This window comes from Enhydra lutris, unplaced genomic scaffold (assembly GCF_002288905.1).
Source record: "Enhydra lutris kenyoni isolate GAN:26980312 unplaced genomic scaffold, ASM228890v2 scaffoldscaffold12, whole genome shotgun sequence".
Classification (NCBI taxonomy): Eukaryota; Metazoa; Chordata; class Mammalia; order Carnivora; family Mustelidae; genus Enhydra; species Enhydra lutris.
The window spans coordinates 590,472-616,358 of record NW_019154096.1 but is presented as its reverse complement, the minus strand read 5'-3'; the positions used below and the strand labels follow the sequence as shown (position 1 = coordinate 616,358).

Below are 25,887 nucleotides of genomic sequence, written 5' to 3'. Positions count from 1 at the left end.
ATGATAATGTGAAAGGAATCTTTTTTCTTTTTTCCTTAGGCGGGTCTCAACAATGGGCTTAAAACTCTCAGTACACCATGCTGTGAACAGATGTCCTGTCCTCTAGGTTCTGCTGTTCCATTCAGAGAGCACAAGTAGAGGACATTTGCCGTGATTCCTAAGGGCCCTAGGATTGGAGAAATACTCAGCACCTGCTACACATTAAAAGTCACCCTTCGCACTGGCCCCGACCAGATGATCAGCCTGTCCGTGGAAGCTGTGAAGGCTGCACTGACTCCTCCTATTGAGCCGGGAAGTCCTCGATGGCACCTTCTTCCTGTGGGAGGCTCTCGCATCCACCCTGAAAATCTGTTGGTCAGAGCAGCCGCCTTCAGGAATGATCTCGATCTTCCGGATCTTCTGGATCTCCTGGTCAATTGCTGCAGCTCCCACGGCAGCGCGTGCTGCTTCGCCTTGCACTTTCGTGCCACGGACGAGGCCTCCTTCCTGAAACCTCAAGCCCGGATCTCTGCTCATGTCAGGCTTCGCTCCTGCAGCTTCCTCCCCTCTCTCTGCCTGCACAGAACCGGAGAGAGTCAGGGCCTTCCACTTTGGCTGAGGAGAATGTCATGGCTGGCTGGACCTCTTATCCACTAAACGTTCTCCATATCAGCAATAAAGCTGTTTCACTTTCCTATCGTTCGTGTGTTCACTGAGGTAGCACTTTTAATTTCCTTCAGGAGCTTTTTCTTCGATTCACGACTCGGCTAACCCGCATCAGAGGCCTCAGCTTTCAACATGCCTTCCTCACGGAGCTTGAGTCATGTCTAGCCTTTGGTTGATAGTGGGAGGCATGCAGCTTCTCCTTCCCGCTGAACATATAGAGACTACTGTCGGGCTATTAATTGGCTTAAATTCAATACTGCTGTGTCTTGGGAATAGGGAGCCCAAGGACAGAGATGGACCTATATGAGGAAATGGCCAGTTGGTAGAGCCATTTACCAAAGAAGTTCATGGTCTTGGACGCACATAGCTCATGGCGCCTGAAAACAACCCCAATAGTAAAGATCACTGGTCAGAGATCATCATAACAAATACGATGGCAACAAAAAAGTTAGAAATATTGTGTTACCAAAATGTGCCACAGAGATGCCAAGTGAGCAGATGCTGTTGGAAAATGGGGCTGGTAGATTTGTTTCACGCAGGGCTGCCATAAACCTACAAATTGTTTCAAAAAAAAAAAAAAAAAGCAAATCCCTTTAATCTGAATCCAAGTTCAGTAAAGCAAAATGCAATAAAATGAGGTATGCCTATATTTAAAATAGCAAATGCAGGGTGCCTGGGTGGCTCAGTGGGTTAAGCTGCGGCCTTCGGCTCAGGTCATGACCTCAGGGTCCTGGGATTGAGTCCCACATCGGGCTCTCTGCTCAGCAGGGATCCTGCTTCCCTCTCTCTCTCTGCCTGCCTCTCTGTCTACTGTGATCTCTCTCTGTCAAATAAATAAATAAAATCTTTTAAAAAATAGCAAAGGCAAACTTATAATAATCATAATATGTTCAGTGAGCTGAATTACATCTGTCCCCCTCCCTAGTCTGAAGGTCAAGGAGAGAAGTTCATTCCTCTTCTTACTCAAACGTGGTGTGGCCCCTGGGAGCCCACAGTACAGCGGTCAGGAGTGAGGATGAGTAACCAAACGCCTGAGTTGAACATCTGACTGGAAAGGGAGGTGTTTGACTGGGCTGAGACTGAAGCTGTTGCAGGAAGACAGAGGCAAAAGAAACAGAAAATCCATACAAATTCACAAACATAAAAAGCACAGCAGGATGCTTGACAGGCGCCCATTCCGTAGAGAATTTCCTTTTGAAATTAATGGGAGAGTATGTAAAGTAGCTGATTGGCTGTCCTCTGTTCTACCACGCTGGCTGGAGGCCACTCGCAATTTCTGTCATGGGAAGAAGGAGGCTGTTTAAGAAAACACGGTGGCTTGATTAGCACAAGCGTGACAGAGTCCATGGTAAGTGCTGGGTCACTGACACGCTGAGTCGATGAATCAGGATCCGAGTGGGGCAGTGGGCGGGTGTGCAGCTGACCATGTCCTCAGTGTGTTCCTTGAGCCCCTGCCAACTCTTAAGAATCTGATGCAGAATCATAGCTCTGCCTTCATGCCATCTCCTCCCTGAGACAAGTGTTCCCACGGTGCCATGTCTGGGAACCAGTGTTTGGAGCACGACTAGGAACACATCAGCGAACAACTGCGGGGGGTTTCTGGGGGCACAGACGGCCCCACTGTCCCTGCAGGCAGAGCCATCGAGCTCACGTTTCTCATCCCGCCATCAAAGAAGTTAGATTCTGTCTCTTCTGCATAGGAAGGGGATCGATCTGTTAACAAATTGCATAAACAGTCCCTTCAAAATAGCTTTTTTTTGTTTGTTTTGGTTGCTTTTATACTAAAGATACTAAAATTTATACAGAGTACATTCAGAGTATATTCTGGTGCCAGGGTTTGGAAGGCTGTTACCAAGTATATACTTATAGCCATTGCTTTAGAATTTTGATTTTTGCGTGTTTCTCCAAGTGAGAGTATTTGTTTATAATAATTAAAGAATACTTCATTGTCCATGGGCATGGTAGCTTCATGGAGAAGGTGACCTTGCAGCGGAAATATTTCCCTCCTGGGAGAAGAAGGCCAGGATCTTAGTTCTTCCGCCGTCACACAAGGTTTGTCGGGGGACCTCATGGGACTGTAACTCTGGGTCCTTCCTGGATCACCTTGGATTGTTTTAAACTTTTGATTAAAAACTTCACAGTGTAGCTTCTGGAAATATTTGTCGTCTTAGCACAGCACTTTCCTTATGGCTTTGAGTTTCATAAAAACCTTTGGCATTTAACATTATTTGGAAATCCTTTCCACAGTATTTCTAACAAGGCAGGATGTGTGTGTGTGTGTGTGTGTGTGTGTGTGTGTGCGTGCACACACGCGTGTGTGCTTGTGTGTGCACGCGTGCATGTTCCATTCTCCAGCTCAACCCTAACTCATAGAACTTGATAACATTTATTCATCACATAGAATAAGAATATACTAACCTTAGGGGTTTTCTTTTATGAAAGGCAGCTAAAAACTTTTCTAAAAACTTAATTACCTAAAAGGTCTTTGTGACACAATGATCTGTACTTTGCTTGGTCATTTTCAAAGTAATATGAAGGCATACATGGTTGTTAAATGTTATCTGATAATAAAAACATATAGTAATATCAATCATTAAATCATTACCCCTAAAGTTCATGAATTCCTATACACACAGACACACACATGCATGCTTTTAAACTCTAAGACTTTCCAAGATCAAGTTAGAGAGTTTGGAAGATGTTTAGCTTACAGAATCCATGCCTTCAATATTATCTTAATGCATGTGAGCGATTCTGCTGCCTTTGTGGATGTGGTGGTCATTAAATTCCACCACAGCCAATTTTACAAATGGAGCAACAGAACCGTGGCCTGGACCAAGAAATGAACAGCGGCACCAAAATTTTACAGCTGCATTGGTTCTATTTCTCCTTTCTGTGATGCCTTTTGCCCTCTTTCCACTTTAATTTTGGTGGACACAGGGCAGGCTGTGCCAATGAAACCAAAGATCCAAGCCCCATGGCCATGGCTTCTGAATCTGTATGTACATCAGAAAACCACAGGGAGCTTCATAAAAACACAGCTTTTCCTGGGATGCTGCTGCAGAGCCTGATCCTGCTGAGAGCAGAGCTGCCCTTCCGTGGACAATGGACAAGGGTGTGGGGACCCAGAGATGCCTGCCCCATGTTGCTGTGGGATGCTGGACAGCGTCCACCAGCCACTCCAAAGCAAAGGGGAGCCTGCTGGTCTGTTCAATTAATGTGTAAGGTCACTCTCCAAAATATATTTTTAGAAGTTCATATTACCAAGGAGATTCTAACTACCCAGCGGGCTTACAGATGACACATTGCACTTGTTTTTATGACCAACAGGTCCCCACTAACTATTCACACAGCTGGCAACGCAACCTCAGGTGTTCACTGTGGGAATCCTGCTCTCCTCTGCAGACCTGCCTCTTCCCTGCTGCTAATACCTGCACCGTCCTTCCAGGGTTCGGATGCAAACATGGAAGATGTTCCAGATGCCTGTCTTCCTCGCCACATTCTGTCCATGGATTTGCCCCAACTCCCTCCCCTCCTCCATTCCCACCTGCTCCACCCCATCCCTACTAACGGGTCTCCTTGCTCCTGCACAGCCTGGTGGCCAAAGGCCCCAACTACTCTGCCAGTGGGAGTCCTGGACCTGTCACTTTCCAGCGGCATGACTTGAGGGTCCCCCTCGGGTCCCCGCCCCCCCCCAGCATCTGTCCAACAGATTAGGATCCCGGGAGCGCACTCCCTCTGCTTGAAGGCTTGCTCGGGTTTTCTGGAAGCAAACCTAACTTTCAAATTGAGTGCTTCTCTGGATGGCTCTATCTAAAATTGTGACCCCTCCCCCCATCCATGGTCTGTGCGCCCCTCCCCCACCGTATTCAGCGTCACAGCACCTGCTGCTGCGCACCAGCCACCTGCTCCAGCAGCAGCTCTCAGGGCTCTGGTTCTGCGCACAGACCTGTGTACCGCACACCAGGGGCGGGGAGTGTTCTCCTCCACTCTCTGCCACTGTTATCACCATGCCCAGCACAGAGCGGGTACTGAGGACACAGGAGCTCCATGTTTGGGGGCACTGCTTTTTCAACTCTTCAGTGTGGGGCATTACTTGGACATTCCTAGGAGTCATGCCTGGGAGGAAAGTGATTTGCATCCTCAGGAGACAGTCTGTGAGGCCTTCCTCTTATACATAAATTGGCTAAGAGATTTTACCTTTTAGAGGCTCCTTCTTGCTTCGAGGATAAAAAACAAACAAAACCCTGGCTTATATGTCATCAGATAGTTTCTTGTGTTACCCAAAATCAAAACCTGAGATCTGTTCTTGCTTTCTCTTTGCACTTTGACCGTAACTACTCTTCCCTCTGCTAGTGGGCTCACTCTGAAAAAGCAGCAGCAATGACAGACCATCAAAACACATCAGCGATGTTATGAAATTCATATTAAAACAAGTGTCTATGAGCCAGCGGTACATTCCGAAGGCACTTTATAAATACGCACAGTGAAAGCTTCCTGGTGAAGCCTGGACCATGTGTCCACTTGCATGATTAAACTATTTTTCTTTTATTATGACCATACACTGCAGAGAATCAGGCAATTAGTCATCTATCATGCCTTTCGGCAGCAAATGTCTTTTTATTTCTTTATTTTTTTAAATAAATGTGACCTCAGCCTTACTAACCCTGCCAGCAGCTAATTATCAAGAAAGCTTCAAAAAAAAAAAAAAAAGAAAAGAAAAGAAAACAGCTTCAGTCATTGAAAATTTGCTCATCTTTGCAGTGTGCTAGCTGGGATCATTTTTACTTTTCCCCAGATCTCAAAAATTTTCAGTGTATAAGGAACTTTGCTTATAGGACAAAATATATGAAAATCTTTAATAGGTCCTAGACTTCTGTGATAATTAGGCATGTGATTGATAAAAGTAGAATATATTACTGGGATGCCAGGATCTTTATTTAGCTTTCTCTGTTCTTGGCATTCACTTGAGCCATGAAAACCAAGCAGAAATTGAGTAAGTTGAAGGCCTGTTACAACCACTGGAGCCCAGGATGTCTAGAAAGATCCTTATGTACTTAACACATCACATACCTTTCAATAACGTAAGTCAATATATTTACCTCTTATCCTGTTGCAATGTTTTGGTCAGTTTCTATGATAAGATGCTTGCCCCAAAGCCCCCAACAGTCATACATCCATCCAATGCAAAGTTGGGGGTAGTTTGGGGGCTAGAAGATATAATTGATCCAATTCAGATCAACACTAGATTCACCATCACCAAATGCTCAGATTTTATGTATGCAGAGAGAGTAGGTATGGAAACCACAGCAGAACTTCCAGCTTGTCACAAACCACCATTGTCAATTCCCCCATAAATGACTCCTTCCATCTAGAAATTGCAACCCTATTGGGGTGACACGTAGCCAGAGCAGAGAAAGCAAATTATAACCAGGTCAGGGTTACCTGAGAACCATTTACAGCTGATTCTTTTCTGACCAGTGTCTCAGACTTTGCAGGGTCAAACTCTAAGGTTGCCGAAGTTCCCACCAGGTCCACACCGCTAGAGTAGCATGGGAAGTTTGTAAAGGAGGGTTGTTTCTGCTGGTGAAATGTGACGTGAGCACAGAAGAGAAGATGTGGCCACCAACACACACACACACACACAGACACACACACACACACACACACACACACACACACACACACACACACGGAGGTGTTCGAAATTGCATCAGATCATGGGCAGCAGTCATTCACCACGGTACACACACTGATCCTTTGCAGGACTTGCCTATGACACACCTGTATCCATCCACCATGTATAACCGGGTTTCTGGGAAAATGAAATACTGCTTATACATAGTTTCACAGGAACACACACATTACTCGACGGAGCTAAACCTTGTGGTTTGGCACACAGCAACCAATCACACGAGCTTAATGGGCACAATAAAGTGTATCATTAGCATACCTGTCATGTTGCAGTATACAAGAACAGGTCCCAGCGGGCCACTTCCGTCTGAATCAATATAGTAGAACCCTGAGGAGTCCCCTCTGTGCCTGTGGGCATCACAGGACTGCTCGAACAGAGCTGCAAAGGACAGGGGTCTCAGACAGGGCTGCAATGGGATGGATCCCTCCCTGTCCTTAGTGATGGGATGCTTTCCCCAGTGAAACTCGTTCTGCCTTGCTCTCCGGGACAGTTTTTCCAGGGGAGTGTTCCCCTGTGTCAGTCAGGCAGCATGAAGACCCTGAAACTTGGAGCAAAAGATTTTAAGAGGTTATCACCTTTTGTATCTGAACCCTCCCTGCTCTAGCAACAAGATTCATTCCAAAACCACGGCAACTGGCCTCACACTATCTCCTTCTATTCTGCCCCATGATATCTAAGCCTCGGAAGTGCACTGGCTTTGTCTCCTTAAGTGATCTGTTATTACCTAATAACCATGTCGATGTATTAAATTACTCAGTAGTTATATCCTCTGTTTACTTAAAACAATATACTTGTGCAATGCATTACTTTCCAGAGGAGTTTTATAAATCAGCAAGTCTCCTTCATTCCATTTATAATGTGTGTTTTAAAAGGAAAGTTCCTGAAATGCTTCACAAATGATGATTCAAGCAAATTGAAATTCAAGCAATTTGCTTGAATATGAAATTTGCTTGAATTTCATATATATATGTATATATGAAATATCTCTCAGTAATTTCAACATATCCCGATTCTTAATTGAATTTTTTATATGTACAATAAATGTTTTGCTATCACCAGGCAAGTGACTAACATCAGTAGATGATGGACTTAATCAATGTTCAGAATAAGTCTAAATGACTAAGCAACTGAGTAATAGCTCCCGCGTGTCTCCCTCATTTCCTTGACATGAAAGAACCTTTGAAAACCTGAGAAGTGGCTAATGGCAGCCAGTCAAGGACAATGCGGACTGGGTCCCTCAGACCCCCTAAGGCTGAGACCTGGCATCCATGAACACAGACCCGCAAGTGGCCAGCCTAGAGTCACAGAGCAGAGTGACCCTAGCAGGGACAGAGGGGGCCGAGCGTGGATGGAGAACAGACACCATTCTAAGCTCGCTGAATTATCTACCTTTTAAATCTCTGCCTCTTTTGAAAAGCGAAGAGAATCCGGGAGAAGTGGGGCAGCCAGGGCAGAGGGATTTTCTCCTTTCTCACAGAAGAAGATCAAAGTCATGTCTGCCTGCCCAAGGATTTTGCAAAATACGACATTCTTTTATAAATTATGGCTGAGTGTTAGTGTGTCAAATTAGATTGGCCCCCATCTGTCACACACCTAGCACCACCATCCACTCATGGCCACAGAGACAACACGGATTGCTTTCCCAGACATGGTGGCAGTTTGCCCACTCAGGTTTGTGTTTCTGCAAATACATAAATATGCTCGTAACTGCCTAGGAGAGTGTCCAGAGAGACAGACGCAAAGTGCTAATGGTGGTTACATTTGGGTTGGGGCTGGGCCTGCCTGGGGACAAGAGGTAGCGAAGGAAACACTAGGAAGACACCTGCTGTACGTGTGAATGCAGACACATTCACTGGACCCTTACACCAAAATCTCATCATCTCTGATCCCTTCCTATGGCTTTGGAATTATCCCACCTTCACTTCGGTAGACAGAGAATCACAGTAAAGTCAGTTCAGTCATTCGACCAAATCAAATTATGAAGGCCACGAGTGAAAGACCCTTTTTTATAACACCTGGGACTTTTTCAATCAGAGTTGTTTGGAGCGATGTTTAAATCAGAGTTACTGATAACACTTTAGCAACTGTGCCTTAGTCATTAAGTCTGTGTAGGACACCTTGCTCAATGTGATGGGCAGACACTGTAAGTAGGAGGCCACCCCATTCCTAGGTGCAACTCTAGATCAGTCACTCAGCCTCAGACTGCCCAGATGCCCAGCTCCTTCCAAATAGTTACCTCAGCAAGTTCTTACCTGGTACCATAATAATAAATAGAGATGCAGGTAGAATTGCTCTGGTTGAACTTACGGGATTTTGGGGGGTTGAGTGACCTCCCTTTGTCTGCAGAGCCTCCTGTCCCCTCTACAGAACCCCCTGGGCTGGGGACCGGGCCTTCTCATCCCAACAATGATGGCTGCTTCCTTGGGGTTCAGTTCACTTAAGGTTGGATATGGGACAACCCATGCTTTGCTTGGTGAATTTTCATGTCATGCTGTGTCTCTAAAGGCCAAGAGAAGGGAGACATGCTACAAAACAAGGGACTCAGAAATGGTGGCAGCCACTCTGGAAAACAGTACGGAGGCTCCTCAAAAAGTTGAAAATAGAGCTATCCTATGACCCAGCATTTCCACTACTGGGTGTTTGCCTGGAAGATACAAATGTCGTGATCCAAAGGGGCACGTGTGCCCCAATGTTGATAGCAACAATGTCCACCATAGCCAAACCAGGGAAAGAACCCAGATGTCCACTGACAGATGAATGGATAAAGAAGACGTGGTGTGAAAATACAATGGAATGTTACTCAGCCATCAGAATGGATGACATCTTGCCATGTGCAACAACATGGATGGAACTACAGGGTATTATGCTCAGTGAAGTAAGTCAATCAGAGACAGACAACCATCATGTGATCTCACTCAAAATTGGAATTTAAGAAACAAAACAGAGGAGCATAAGGGAAGGGAGGGAAATATAAAATAAGATGAAATCAGAGAGGGAGACAAACCATAAGAGATCCTTATGAAAACAAACGAGGGTTGCTGGAGGCGAAGGGGTGGGAGGATGGGGTCACTGGGTGATGGGCTTTAAGGAGGGCACAGGATGGAATGGGCACTGGGTATTATAGAAGATGGATGAATCACTGACCTCTCCCTCTGAAACTAATAATATACTATGTGTTAATGAACGGAATTGGAATAAAAATCAATAAATTTTTAAAAATGTCACTGATACACACAAAAAAGGAAAAAGTAGAATAAAAACATAAACAACAAAAGCTAGTAATTAGAAAGCAGTGAGGATCTTGGGGCTCTGTTGTGAGCTTCTAGTAGTAATGAGTTAGGGGTCAATAAAGTACGCTTAGCTATGAAATTGAGAAAATAATTCTTCAGGAAAGAGACTGGCATCCAAGGTGGAAGAAATGGGACGGAGAGGTGGTCGAGAGCCCTCGCTGGCAGCAGTGTCACCACAGCCAAAGGAGCTGACCTCTGTCTTTCCTCAAGCGCACAGTGTGGAAAATAAAGCACTTACCTTCCAGGGCAGTTCTGAGGGTTAAAGGAGTTGAAACGTGCAGAACTAGACAAAGTGAGGGTCCCACAGGCATGTGGTAAGTCCCCAGTGTGTAAACCACCACCATCATCAAAGAGTATCAAGATTGCAAGGGACCTGAACGTTTGCCTGGCTTCTGGATGACATCTAGAAACCCCCCATGGTATTTCCCATCCTGTGCGCCTCCAGAAACTCTCCCCGTGTGATTTTATAAATACTAATCATCAGTACTTTGTCCTCTTTCTTTGGCAGACAGGACTTGAGAACCAAAGTTGGGTCCAACCCAAGGAACAGAACAAGTAGCACCACCATGCCATCTAGATTGCTTTTTGTATTGGGGGAGAGGGAGCTTGTTTTTCACTTTTTGTTATATTTTATCTTCTTATACTTATCTTCCTTTGCCTCCTATTTTATTTTTTTTTCCTGTCCTATTTGATATTATGGATTTCCGTAAGCTATTGTAACATGACTAGGAAATAAAATTGATTAAAAATAAACCAGACAAGGGCACCTGGGTGGTTCAGTTAGTTAAGTGTTTGACTCCTGATTTCAACTCAGGTCATGATCTCAGGCTCATGAGATCGAGTCTGATGTCGAGCTCCATACAGGGCTGGGATTCTCTCTCTCCCTCTCCCCCGGCCCCTTCCCACCTCTAAAATAAATAAATAACCAAACCAGACACAAATTAGTCTCTAAAATACCTACTGGTTTTGTTGTTTTCCACCACATCATTGCACAGATACAGACATATATACACCAAATCACAGAAAGGAAAAAGGAACTGCACGGAAATTGAGACTGATGTGTGAGGCTTACAGGAATGGCAGGTTGCGCCCGTGTAATCCAGTGTGCGTGCAGTCACAGCTGAAGGTGTCCCAGGACTGGGAGCATTCGCCCCCGTGTTCACAGTAGCTGGGCAAACACCTGCAAGAAAACAGATACACTGGCTTTTCCCCACATTCTGTCAGGAGAAAATGTGTGTCTTAGCTCTAACCTGCTACAGTGAAACATGGTACCAACAGGGCCTTCGGGAGAAAAATGAGACTGTGGACAAAAGCTGCTGGGTCTGTCAAGAAGGTTTCCTAATGCAGTACCAACCACAGATAAGAAACCCACTAGTTGCTACCGATTGTTCTGTATTGGCAGCAGATCAATTTTTTACACATTGCATTCTGTCAAAAAAATGTGTTTGCTTTTTCACAAATAAGGCAAGATTGGTTTCATCCATGATTCAAAGTCAAAGTGCTAGCAAAGGCCAAAGGCGGCCAGCTGCACCTGTTCCCCTCCTGGCCTCCATGTCTTTGCAGTGGGACCTGCAGATCCTCCCACCAAGAGGCTTAGCCTTCTTCAACCTGGGTTGGGCATGGGACTTGCTCTGACAAATGGGGCATTAGCAAACTGAGACATCGGGGGCTAGAAGAGTGTTTGGGGGTGAAAGACCTGTACCTGGAAAACTATAATATATTGATGAGAGAAACCAGAGATGACACAAACCAACAGAAAGACATGTTATGCTCATGGACTGGAAGAATTAGTATTGTTAAAACGTCCTGCTGCCCAAAGCAATCTACCTATTGAACGCAGTCCCTATCAAAAGGCCAATAGTACTTTCTACAGAACTAGAACAAAAAAAAAAAAAAAAAATCCTAAAATTTATATGGAACGACAAAAGACCATGAATAGTCAAAACAATCTTGAAAAAGAAGAACAAAGCTAGAGGTATAATTCTAGATTTCAAACTACCGCCAAGCTACAGTAAACAAAACAGTATGGTACTGGCACGAAAACAGACACAGAGACCCACGGCATAGAAGTGAGAGTGCAGAAATAGACCCATGATCGTATAGTTAATTAATCTATGGCAAAGGAGGCAAGAATATACAATGGTGAAAAGAGAGTCTCTTCAATGAATGCTGGGAAAAATGGACAGCCACATGCAAAAGAAGGGAACTGGACCACTTTGTTACACCACACACAAAAATAAACTCAAAATGTATAAAGACCTAAATGTGATACCTGAAACCATAAAACTCCTAGAACAAATATAAGCAGTAAACCCTTGCCCATCAGCCTTAGCAATATTTTTCTAGATATGCCTCCTCAGGCAAGGGAAACAAAAGCAAAAATAAACTATTGGGACTACATCAAACTAAGAAAGTTTTGTCCCATCAACAAACAAAAAAGCAACCTTTCGAATGAGAGAGGATATTTGCAAATCATATGTCTGATAAGAACTTAATAACTAAAATATATAAAGAGTGGATATAATGCAACATCAGAAAAACAAATAACAAATTAAAAAATCAGCACTGAATCTGGACAGATGTTTTCCCAAGAGGCCATCCGATGGCCAACAGACACATGAAAAGATGTTCATGACTCATCATCAGGGAAAGGCAGATCAGAACCATGATGAGATCTCATCTCACTCTGCTCAGAAGGGCTAGTATCAAAAAGACAGGAAATAGCAAGTGTTCGGGAGAATGTGGTGAAAAGGGAAGCTTTGTGCACTGTTGGTGGGAATGTAAACTGGTGCATCAACTACGGAAGCAGTATGGAAGTTCCCAAAAAAAGTAAGAATAGATATGACATATGATCCAGTAATTCCACTTCTGGGTATTAATTCCAAGAAAAACAAAAACATGAATTCCAAAGGATAGATGCAACCTATGTTCATTGCAAGCATTATTTACAAAAGTCAAGACATGGAAGCAACCTGACTAGTCGTAACAGATGGGTGGACAAGGAAGATGTGGTATATAAACACACAAGGAAGATGTGGTATATAAACACACAACAGTAGACTGCTCGGCCATAAAAGAAATCTTGCTATTTGATAGAACACGGATGGATCTAGAAGGTATTATGCTCAGTGAAATAAGTCAGATGGAGAAAGACAAATACCATATGATTTCATTTGAATGTTGACTCTAAAACAAACAAACAAACAAACAAATGAGCAAACAAAAGACCATAAAAAAGAGAAACAGACTCATATATATGAGAACAAACTAGTGGTTGCCAGGTAATGGGGGAGGGGAGAAGGGCAAAATATGTGAATGGGATGGAGAGGTACAGCCTTTGGTTATAAAATAAATGCCAGGGATGAAAAATACAGCATAGAGAATATAGTCAATAGTATTATAATAAGTTTGTGTGGTGACACTTGGCAACAACACCATTCAGGGTGAGTGTTTCATAATGTATATAATGGCTGACTCACTCTATTGTACACCTAAAACTAATACAATATGTAAACTGTGTTTCAATTACAGATTAAAAGAACTTAAAGTTAACCTAACTTAGATCATAGACCTAATTGTAAAATACCAAACTGTTAAACTCCCAGAAGAGAACGCAGGAGAAAAATCTAGCTGACCTTGGGCATGGCAATGACTTTTCAGATATGGTCTATGAAAGAAAAAATTGATAATTCAGGCTTCATTAAAATTTAAAACTTAAGGGAATGAGAATAGAGGCCGCAGACTTGAAGACTGTCTTTGCAAAATTCGTATTTGACACAGGATGGATATCCAAAATATAGATAAAACTTTTTAAAAATTCAACAATAAGGACAATGTACAACCAATTAAAAACTGGGTCCAAGGAGTCAAAAGATCTGAACAGATGCCTTACAAAAGATGACCAGACGGAAAATACACGTATGTAAGCCTGCTCAACATCATTAGTCATTTGGAAAGCGCAAATCAAAACCACAACGAGATGCCACTTCTCACCCACTGGAATGGTTCTCATCAAAAAGACATCATAATAGGTGTAGGCAGGGCCAAGGAGGATTTGGACCCTTCTACATCACTGCTGGGAATATAAAACGGTATTTTGGAAATCAATCTGAAAGTTCCTCAAGCAGTTAAACACAAACTCACCCCGACCCAGCAATTCCGCTCCTAGGTATCTGCCCAAGAGAACCAAAAACACAGGTTTGCACAAAACCCTGTACATTCGTGTTTATATCAGCATTATTCATAAGAGTCAAAAAGTAGAAACAACCTACATGTCCATCAAATGAGGAATGGGTAAAACAACTTTGTTAGTATCCTCACAAAGGAATGTTATGCACCACACCTTTTCAATGATGTAGAAATGAAGACCGACATCAATTTAAAGGCAGATTACTTGGATCCTGACAAGCCACATGGCCTCTCTTGTTATACAGTTAAAGCTCTCGATATAGTCCTTCAAAGCCTCATACATATGCAGAAACTTACATAAGTACTTGTTATCCTCTGGAGCTCAATGCCTATTTCTCTCAAGGAGTCAAAGGAATGGGTAACTTTGGGTTCCTTCTACTCTATAGGCAGTTAGCACTCCTTTGCTGTTTGGGAGGAAGGTGCTGGAAATGAGCCCAACGTCTTTCAAAGGACACACATAAACACTCTCCTGCTAGGTCTTCTGGCATTTGAATGTAAGACACCTGATTCCATGCCAAGAACTAGAAGGTGAGCTTCTTGGAAAAATGGAAGAACGTCTCTTCACCTCCAATGATTATAGAGCAGGTCTGTTTGTACCCGGGCCCTTTCCTTAGTGACTGTTGTCCCATGACCTTGGTCTATTTAGGACAGTTTCCTTGACTCTACACACCTGAGGTCAGCTTCCTTACCCCAAACCTCCAGCTTTCCTGGCAGGACCCAGCATGCACAAGGAAGACCAGAGAGAGGCACCAGCTGTAGCAAGAAAACTAAAATGGCAGCACACCCCCACATTTGTGATTGGTGGAAACCACAAGTCCAGCATGCTGGTGATGCTTACACGCAGATGAGGTGAGCTTGGTCTGCACCAGTTTCTTTGGGGAGGGAGGTTATGAATCCTACATATCGTGCATGGACCAGGTCCCTTCCATATTTAGGGAAGATGTTGGCCACAGTTGGTGCAGAGGAGGGCAATCAGAATTGAGATAGTGCTTAACGCCTTGACCTCTAAACAATTGCTAAGAGAACAGACATTACCCTAGAGGAGAGCCAATGAAGGGAATTCACTGAGTACTTGTTGGACTATGGGGATAAAGTGTGCCTAAACTTAGAGCAGGAAATATGAAGATTCGTGGTAGAAATCTGGGTGGAAAAGAGGACACTGATGAAGCATTTGCTGAATGGGCAAGGGTCTCATTCCTGAAAGATGGAACAGAAGCAGGATTCTCTTCTCTACAGTGAGAAAGAGATCTCCGTTTTGAGATGGAAACTTCAATAGATGTCATGCTTAAGATTCTTCTCAACTTTAGGATTTTGTACTTCTATGATTCCCTAAATATCTTCAGATTTAATAACTAAGCCTCTTGACTCTGCCTCCCAAAATCGTGCTTCTTCTTCAGTGTTCCACTGAGTGGTGATACCACCCTTTATCTAGCTGTCCAAGCCAGAACCCAAGGGTCATCCTGACCTGTCCCTCTCCATCCCCCCATAGCCACACACTCATCAGCTTGTGCTTCTGTTGAACAAACACCGTGTACATCATCTACATTTTTCTCTTCCCTACCTCAGGCTATCATCCCTTCTCCAATGGGTAGGCAGGTCCTTACCTGGCCTCCGGGCCACACACCCTCTCTCTGTGGCCCACACCCAAAGCATCTTCCCCCGTAGGCAGTATTGCTTAGCTGTGCAAGTGGCTTCCTTGCACAGAGCCTTCAGTGACTTCCTGGGGAACCTTAGATCAGTGTCCAGATTTTGAACTGGCCACCAGGCCTCTGCAGTGTAACCCCTTCCCAGCCAGGCAACCCAATCTCTCGCCATCCCTGCTGCTCATCCTCAGACACCCAATTTCTACAGCAGCCATGTTCAAATAGGCAGACTCATGGCGGAACTTTGGCTTGGGCTCATGGCTGTACCTTCGCTGGATGTCCAGCCTCTCTCACTCAACTGATGTACCCACCTTCCACCCCAGGGTATGTGTCTCTCCTTCCTCTCTTATAGCCCTGCCTTGTCCCAGCACAAATTAGGCACCCGTCCTGCATGTCTCCACAACCTCCCCACAACTTCCACTTCAGTCTACTGATCTCTAAAAAATAACACGTAGAGCATGTGATGCTGCATTTAGCATCTAGAAGATGAACACTGGCCAAAGTCCACAGAGGTGGGAAAAGTGGCCCCATCAGTACAGTTCATGCCTAGAGATGTTCAAGGTGGCATTCCTGTGATCCTAAAAGAAACCTGGAAAGGACTGTGTAACCTGAGTTATAGGACACGAAATCCTAATATCCAAAACACAATTGCTGTGAGACATGATCCTTCACCACAATAACCTTGTTCCTGAAGCCTTGTCCCCAAGAACCCACAGCTTTCCCAGTTTCATGGGAGCCTGGGGTGCACAGAGCACCATATGCATAAGTCTTTGTGCAGCTCAGGAAGGTCTCCTGTATCCCCAGCCAGTTTCAAACATCTTTTCATAACCTGCTGTGCTGTTGGGCCAGGAATGCTGTTATGCATCATGAATTATTAACTCCTTTGCCCGACAGATAAGAGTTACAAAATTGCCTGCATTGCAATCATAAATCGCAGCTTCACCTGAACACAACGTGACTGGCTCTGGACAGGCAAGGTGCGGGCTGGCGATGGCCAGGCTCAGCACGGAGCAAGTGCCCGGCAAGAGTCTGGCATGGATGGTTGCTCTGTCGTAGTTCCACCTGAATCTCTTTCATGATGCGTTGAACATGGAGGTGGATGTGTGGCCTGAAGCACTAAGGAAGAGTGAATGTTTCTAACAGTGAAGAGTAAGGATGTGTTTTCTGATGCCACAAAAACCATAAAAAATTACAATTATTGGCTACATCAGCCAAATTGCCAATGGCTCTTTTCAGACCCACTTACGGGGTTGCCATGAACCTCAGCTTCTGCTTTGAGCGGGGAAGGTAACTTAATACCCCGGATCCCAGAGGTCCCTATCCATTGCTGGTACATACTTCTAACAACAATTTTTGGGTGTGATATGGGGAATCTTTCTATGTTGGTGATACACACACACACACACACACACACACACACACACACACAGAGGCATACCTCATGCATACTTTGTTGTTGTTGTTGTTGTTTTTGGGTTTTTTTGTGTGTTTTTGGCTAAAGACCTTTCTGCACAAAGGGGCAACATGCATTTCTTATGTAAGAGAAACACTGTGATTGCATCATGCTTTGTGCAGGAATTCCCAGGGCACTGAAGTAACTTCCTGTGAGCATCACAAGCTCCACGACTGAACAACAACCTGACCCCTGACCCCTGACCCCTGGCCCTCCTGAGCCACTGACAGCCATTCTCATCATTGAGGGCTATACCTTACCTCCAAGCGAGTGTTTCTGAAGCCCCTCCCAATACTAAGATTCAGGATTCCAGAACTGGCGGAAGCTATAACCTACAGACGAAGCCAGATTCTACGCCAGCATACATTTCATAATCTGAGAATTAGGATTCAAAGTCTTTGCCTAATTCTTTGAATCTCCTTTTGCCCCTACAAATGAACAGAATGTAAACGATACCCATGAACATCTGCATTAAGGAAAGCAAGTTCTTATGAGTTAATATTTCAAGTTACTGGAACTTATGGTTTTCTAACACACTGCCAAATTGCAACATAACTTGTACTTTATTGGACATGACGTGGGATTCCGACTAGTGCCGTTAAACTGGGAACAGATTTACTGCACAAAGCACTTTGCACAGCGTGAACTTGGAAGAGGATGGCCACACACAGATGTGGGAGGGTGTCTGGAGTGTGCTCATTTATTCGACAGGAACATAAGGCAGTCCTCCTTCAGGAAGGGCAGACATACCAGGCACAGAAAAAATTTAATGTCATCAAGCTAAGCCATCCCTTTTGGCTAGAAAACCTGAAAGTCCAAGAGTGTGACAAATAAGATAGTTTGAATAAAGTTGCAAGACTTCGTGATTTTAACATCCTACGGTTTCGGGGGTTTTCTTTCCTTCTTTCTTTCTTTCTTTTTTAATTGAGGTACAATTGACTTAAAACATTATATTAGTTTCAGATGTACAATAGAATGAGTCAATATTTGTGTATCTTGTGACGTGATCACCACAATAAGTCTCACTAACATCCAGCACCACACACAGTCACAAAAATTTTTTCTTGCGACGAGAACTTTCAGGATCCTCAGCGACTTTCAAATATGCACAACAGTATTCACTACAGTCATCATGCTGCTCGCTACGTCTCCACACTTACTTATTTTAGAGCGGGAAGTTTGTGCCTTTGTCCCCTTGCACTCGTCCCCCACTATGTCCTCACTGACTGGTATGGTATTCAGTGTGCGGTAACTGGGTTCCTTCCATTCCTCTTTGTGTTTGTGTGACTAGGAATCCCCGAGGCTGAGACCCTTCTAGGGGAAGAGTTACTTTTCATTTTCCACATAGAGAAGGGAGTGTGGGGTGAATCCCGCTGACCACATGTGGCTTTCAACTTCCTGGTCCTCAACGATTCATCATCTTTCTAGAATATTCCAATCTGTTTTGTGCCGTGAAAGAATTTTTAGAAGTATTTTTACTCATCAGTATTTACACTCATCGACAATTATAGCACCATGTACAGGATCCTATAAAAACTAAGTGGCTTGGGGACACATGCAAGGAAAACTCACAACAGTGCATCTTCTAAGAAGACACCATCTGAAAGGAGCAACAGTTTGAAATTAAACAGGGTCGTTTTCTAGTTTTCAATTAATTATAGTTTTCCATACGGGTTGGCTATCAGAAAGAGAGAAGGGGCTAGAAGGAGGTGCTCCCCCTCAGCAGCTCATTTCTTAACCCACTACCCAAAAATTGAAATCAGGAATGCCGAAATGACCTGGGACGGCTTTACCTGTCAGTGAGGCCACATATGTCTATCTGGAGGTCACGGAAAGTCCCCAGCAACCCCTGCTGTATCGTGATAGGGTCCACCGCCTGGTCACCAATGGAGATGAGCCTCAGGCAACTCTGAAACCCGTCCAGGGGACCTCCACAACCAGGGCCAGAGCTGCTGTCAGGACAGCCTGAATGAACACGGAGACACACAAAGGAGAAAGTCAACAGTCATGACCAAAACAGCCGTCAGTATTCTGTACGTGCAAGTTTGCCGCCTCCTGCTCGCAGACGCCTGAAGATTACGCTTCCTCATGGATGGGGCAGTGGACGGCTGAGAACAGACACTACTGGTGTTGCTAAAGCACAGAAATAACAAACTCGAGCCAGGCTGGTGGCTGGCTGAAGGTAGCCGAGGGTAGCCGAAGGTAGACTCTACCAGTACAGTCAAGGCCCATTTACTCTAAGCGGAGTTTGATTTCTCTTTCGAAACCACCTGAAGAAATCGGTCCTTTCAGCATGATATTAAACTATATGAAGTAAAGGCCATGGGATAACAGAATCAGAAGGAAAAAATCACAGGCCTACTAGGACCTATGAAATTTAAAATGCTTGAGAAATAACTATGTATGTGAGATTCCTACTCTGGGCGTGCGTGTGTGCGTGTGCAAGCACAACACAGTTAAAACAAGGTTTGACCATACACAGAGACCTCGAACGACAATGTAAGTGACTTACATTTCCAACTGTTTCTGAATGAGGCATTTTAGTCAAATACCTTTTAACACACACACACACACACACACACACACACACACACAGTTAACAAGTATCTCAACAATATGGCCCTGAGAATAACGGAGAAAAGTTAGCATCCTGGAGCACCCCATGCAAAAAGAAACGGGCTTTGACTGTTTTCAATAATAGTAAATATTTATAAGTTCTGCTGCATTCACTAATTAGCTTGCTGTAAATTACTGTTAAATTAATGAAGGAAAGAGGCCATCAGACCGCGGTGACTCACCAAAAGCTTCAGTGGCCTAGGACAGCAAACCAGAGTTTGAGACTATAAATGAGTTTGACTTCTGTGTGGCTTCATGTGGCTCGTCAAGGCTCTGAAACTGGAACCTACGGACAGCGGCCCCAGACAGCCACCCCTGCTCTCAGCCAGAGCGGAGCCGATCAGTACTTCCTCTCCCTGCTGCCGCCCCTCCTCTCCGGGAGCCCTTCCCCCGCTCCTGCCCATGGAGCACTCCTGACCACTTCTACTTCCGTGTTGTGTGATTCGGATCAGTTTTTGCTCCAAAACACCCTTAAAAATTTGAATCCGCCTCAGGTTATCTTCCACCATTACAAACCACAATGCCTAGCCTGTGGTTTTATTGTATCCCCCTGGTTTCCCATGAAGACAAGGCTCTTATACCCATGATGAGCAAGGACACAGCTTTGAAATCAAAGTCAAAGTCAATCGGGTTTCAGAGCTGCCTCCTTCTCCTCGTGGGGTCAGGAGGCTGGCACGTGCTCTCCCAACCTCTGCGGAGCTGCCCTCAAAGCAATCACAGGTCCTTCGATGTGAGCGCTGCCAGATTCCCAGGGGACAGGAAAAGAGAAACAGACTCACTGCAAATGCTTTGGTGAAATGCCATCATGCGGAGAAATCTACAGACACAGCTTCATCTCCATTTCACACACACCCCTCATTTTGGGGACTGAGGCTGAGGTTCTCCCCAGGAACTGCCCTGGCTGCACGGAGCAGAGTCTCATGGGTGGTACCCTCCCCAGGGACAGCCAGTGCCCACGGATGCAATCGATGGGTCAGTGACCCACAGCCTCAACTGGGATGTCCCTGAGGGGCAATGCTTCTTCAGAGCTCCCTTGAGGTTTCTATGCAACGGCATCACGCCTCGCCTTGTCTCTGCTCATCCCAGCTGCTCTCTCCCCTCCCTGGGTGGGGGTCGTTCCTGAGAACTAACCTCACTAAACCACCGTACACATGAGTCTCCCAAGCAGAGAGCCAGCTTCCTGGGGAACCTACCTGTAGCCACGTGGGATAAAATCTCAAAGCATTCACTTAATTGAGTATTTTACTTTCAGAAACAAACACAATAGAAGCACAACATTTTAAAATAATTTAATATTCTTTTAATTCCAAGAAATTGTGAAACAAATTTTATGCTTCCTGAGAAACTCACCTATTTAATTCATTCTGTGCCTTATACAATTATGTCTCATTGACATCATTTCCAGGAGAATGTTTTCTTTTAACTTGTTAGATACAGTGTCATAACTATTCATTTTTCTAAAAAAAAAATCATTAAAAAATCATTTTCCAAGCATTTAAATATTAAGGAAGTTTTTGGTAATATTTACAGGTGGGGTTTGAGGTTATTTTATAAGTCTCTTATTTTTTAAATGAAATAGAATCAGTAATTAATTTTTTTAGAAAGATTTATTTATGTGAGAAAAAGAGAGAGGGAGACAGTGACAGCATGAGGGGAGGAGGGACAGAGCATGGGAGACTCAAGCTGGGAGCCCAACGTGGGGCCGGATCTCACGACCTTGAGATCATGCCCTGAGCCGACATCAGGCATCAGACATTTAACTACATCGTCCAAGTGCCCCTGGAATCAGTAATTTCATAAAGATTTTACTCATTATGCTTAAATGTTTTTCATTCTCCTCTGTCTGAACTTTTGTCATGAGGGTCACTGGTGCACCTTCAAAGGGCAGGGACTGAAGACAGAGCCTCCTCTCCTTCCCACCCAACAGCCAAAGCTTGCACCTAAGAATTTCCACAAGACACACATGGTCCATCTCTCCTCTTCTTTCAGTGACTGAAGCTTTGCATTCCTGACAAATATACCCCAAAACCAGCCAAGGCCTTCGTCCGGTGAAACCCACTGTTGGGCACAATGAAGCCCCATAAATTAGCCTCATGGAGACGTTGACACTTCAAATGTGATGTTACATTACAAAGAACAGACAAACTGTCCAGTTTCCCTTTCCCTTTTCCTTGTTTTATGTGAAAATATGCACATTTCCATTTGTAAAAGAATTTCTGGAAGGTTGGATATGTTTGGAAGATACCTGGTGTATCTTTGTGTCTTTATAGGCGACTTCCACCGACAGTGCTTAGGGACTGAGAACGATAGGATACAGGATCAGAAACGTTCAGCCAATAAATCTTTCCCTTTCTCCAGATCACAAACTTCAGACGCATCTAAAATACAATGCAGTATCTGGGGCACCTGGTGGCTCAGTCAGCTGGGCATGCAACTCTTGATTTCCACTCAAGTCATGATCTCAGAGTCGTGGGATCGAGCCCTGTGTCGGGCTCTGCACTGGGCAAGATTCTCTCTCGCCCCTTGTCCCTCCCCACCCATCCCCACTCACAAACTCTCTTTCTCTCTTAAAAAAAAAAAAAAAAGAAAAGAAAAGAAAAGAAAAGAAAAGAAAAGAAAAGAAAAGAAAGGAAAAGAAAAAGAAAAAATGAAGAAAATAAATACAGTGCAGTACCTCAGTGTTCCTACAAAGACTCAACTGAATCCAGCAGTCACAAAGAAAATTTTCTCAAAGTGGAACATTAAGAAGGAAAGGTCAAACCACAAAGTCCTTCCTTGCTCCAGTTACGAGAGAAAGGTCAAGAAGCAAGGGATGCCACAGCCCAAGACAAGCCCAGACCACCAGCTGTCTGTTCATCCACACAGATTGGCCAAAGTCCCAACGGTAAGATGGCAGAGGGTCATTCCTCCATAACCTGATTCGGGATGGACAGTGAAAGTGGACAGGGGATATTTATTGCTAAGTCAATGGCACATACCCATCACCATGTAAAGAGTCAGAAATTTAAGTACCTCTGAGGATGACAAAGAAATTATCACTGGATGTCATGACCCCAGAATGGGTTATGAGGTGAGACCTTGTTACAGCCGTCATTGTTCCCTGGTCTGCTAAGACCTCACACACACAAGGACCCTCGCGAGATTTGGAGCATAATTTGATGTTTCCCAACTCTACAGAGCATGTGTGCTGGTGGACAGCACCACGATTCCACAAAAGGAATCCAGAGGACAGCAGCTTCCCACTACCCTCCCCGGCAGGCACCGAACTCTGTAGAGGGTAGAGTGAAACTATTGTCCGAAGAATAATTTACAAACAAAGCTCACACTGAGGAGAAATAGAAAAGGAAAAAGGGAAACCTGCACCACATGTAAAAAGGCTACGAATCTACGAGAGGAACTTTGTCATGGAAAGAAAGCAACAGAGCCCTGCTTTATGCCTGTTGTCCTGCCATAATTATCAAGATCATCCCCTCCATTCACTAAAGTGTCCGGTTTGGACAATAAATTATATGGCCACCCTAACTGTAATAGGAAGGCACCCTAATCTGCCCTTATGAGAAAGCATGGCCACAAAATGTCACTAGCCACATGGTGAGGGGGAACTTGCCACTGAACCTCCATCAGAAGAGCGGGCTAAGGAGGGTCTCGGAACATGGGGCACTGGCTGTCATGAATATGGCATACTGCTACCGAGCATGGACTGGATAAAGTGGATTTCTCTGTTAACACAATCCACATTCCAGTCCCGATGGACGTCCATTAAGAAGATAATTAAAGAGACACTGGCATACACGATTCTTGGGACTGGATAAAACATCTCTGGCACTGACGTCTTTGGGTCTCAAAGTTCCCACTCAATTTGAAACTGACCTGCACCCCTTTCCCCAGAACAGAGCTGGGGAGTCCAATGGACCACACAGACGAGGGGCTCTGAACAAGGGATTCTTCCCCTGTGCATACAGCTTTGAATACAGCACATCGACTGAGAATCGGGCTGCATGTTCACCGGTCCTAGACCTGCCTCTCCTGCTTTTCCTTCACAACAAATAATTCTCATCTCCTTATTTAACATCAGTAAATTGGGGTGTTTTGGTTTTGTGTGTTTGCTGCAGCCTGGTGACAGCATTAGCTGGGTTGTTTGGAAAGAGTATATTCCTTCTCTAGGAAAAAAGATGCAGTTATGTTGGTATAAAAAGGATCCATTGGTTTGAATCAGTGCCTGGAATTGCTCTGTAGGAATCAAGTGGGTGTTTACAATGGAGTACGTACAAGTCATTTTGAATTTACACATTAGTTACAGATAATGTGCTGTGATTGCAAGATCTTACACTATTTTTGCTACTCAGTGCCAAATTTTAATTACAACCAAAAAATAGCAAACTGGTAATGAAGAACAGTCATTATACTCTCTCATGGGATGTTTAAACTTTGTAATTCCACTCATCTTAGAGACACGATTGTTATTGGAAACTAAACTAACAAGACAGTTTTTCTGCACATCAACACAATTTTATGAAAACATGTAAGAAAAGCCTATTATGCTTTTTTTCAACACATTGCCTCCAAATCTCTAGGGTCCTTTCATAGACCAAAGGCTGGAAACAACCAAAGGTTATTTCATTAAATTGACTATGCATATTAGGAAAGATTGATAGTTTGTACATAAGGAAAATTTTTTTTTAAAGATTTTATTTATTTATTTGACAGAGAGAGATCACAAGTAGGCAGAGAGGCAGGCAGAGAGAGAGGGGGAAGCAGGCTCTCTGCCGAGCAAAGAGCCTGATGTGGGGCTCGATCCCAGGACCCTGAGATCATGACCTGAGCTGAAGGCAGAGGCTTAACCCACTGAGCCACCCAGGGGCCCCTGTACATAAGGAAAATTTTAAAATCACTGGCAAGATGATTCTTGGCAGCTGTAGGATATTTATCACATCTTTTATAATAGCAAAAAGATGGGTACCATCAAGTTGTTGCTCAACAGTAAAACGGGATGGCAGATTTAATAAGTGAAACGGTGTTGTACACATCAAAACCACATGGCAATAAAAATTAATTAACTTTACCTATAAATACTCACAGGGCTGGATCTCCAAAACTAATCTAGAACAACAGTGACAGCAATAACAATAAAAAGAACCCAGAAGAAGGCACACGGTAGTGCTCTATTTGTAAACTGAAAAGCAAGGGAACACAAAACACTACTGTGTGAAGTCACCTACATGGATATAGCTTCTAAAGAAAAGCAATACATTAAAAATTACAAACTTTCAGTTGTAAAATAAATAAGTCATAGGGATGCAACATACAGCATGGAGTTTACAGCTAATAATACCTTTTTGTCTATTTAAAAGTTGCTAAGAAAGTAGACCTTAAAATTTTCAATTTAAGAAAAATTATAACCATGTATGGTGGTGGATATTAACTAGTTATTGTGGGATCATTTCCTAATGTATACAAACACTGAGTCATATGCTCACATCTGAAACTGACATGGTGTTACACGTTGATTAAAACATAAAAAGGTGATACAAAGATTAGTAAAAAGGGGGGGCAGGGTAATACTTAACTGGGAGAGTGCGAATTTAGAGGAGTGAGGGAGACATTAAAAGCATTGTAATGTTTAATTGTGTACATTAGGGGATTAGCCCACAAACACTCTTTCAAGAAACATGAGTAGTATTTTAAAATACATACATGAATTACATAGTAACTTCATATCACATCAACGTGTAAGTATTTATGGAAAGTACCTGTTCTCATGCAGCTGTGCATTGCACATTTGGAACATGCCCGATGCTCAAATATGAGAGAAGACTGTGTGGTTTTAGAATATATATATATATATATATATATATATATATATATATAAAACTTTTTAATACAAAATAACAAGCATTCCATTTTGCACCATTAAACAATACAGCAAGGATTTTTCTTCCTGTCCCTTTTAGTGCTTCAAAACCTTTTACATTTTAAGTTACAGCTCCCAGATAAATTCTTTATTTAGTTTTGAAGGAGTCGTTTCCTCTGCAGAGCTCTAAAATCCATCATAAGCATAAAGGTTTAAAAACCTGTCTGGGTCAGAAGTGCACCATATTTGGCAGGCGGGGAGAGTGAGCAATCCAATGTTCTAATGCTCCTGGCTCCACTCTATGCTCAGAGCGATGCTTGTTTTAGGGGGCTTGAAAGATTAAACACCCTAATGCATGGTGTATGGGATTACTATGAATTCTTAGGGAGGATTTTATACTTTCTTGTTGGGCTATCAAGTTATCTCCACCATGACCTCAAACTTATTTTGGAAAGAAACAACCATAAAATGCGAAATGGGAGTAAGAGCAAGGATGGCTTCCAGCC

General features: G+C 43.7%; 1 protein-coding gene across 1 annotated transcript in view; it reads right to left on the bottom strand.

Moving 5' to 3' along the window:
• The window catches only part of LOC111145065 (contactin-associated protein-like 3), a 151,826-nt gene that overhangs the window by 48,929 nt on the left and 77,010 nt on the right, over nt 1-25,887 (bottom strand). Inside the window, 4 exon segments of the mRNA XM_022499678.1 lie at nt 6,599-6,718; nt 10,703-10,727; nt 10,729-10,810; nt 18,708-18,879. Coding sequence (XP_022355386.1) covers nt 6,599-6,718; nt 10,703-10,727; nt 10,729-10,810; nt 18,708-18,879 — 399 coding nt within the window.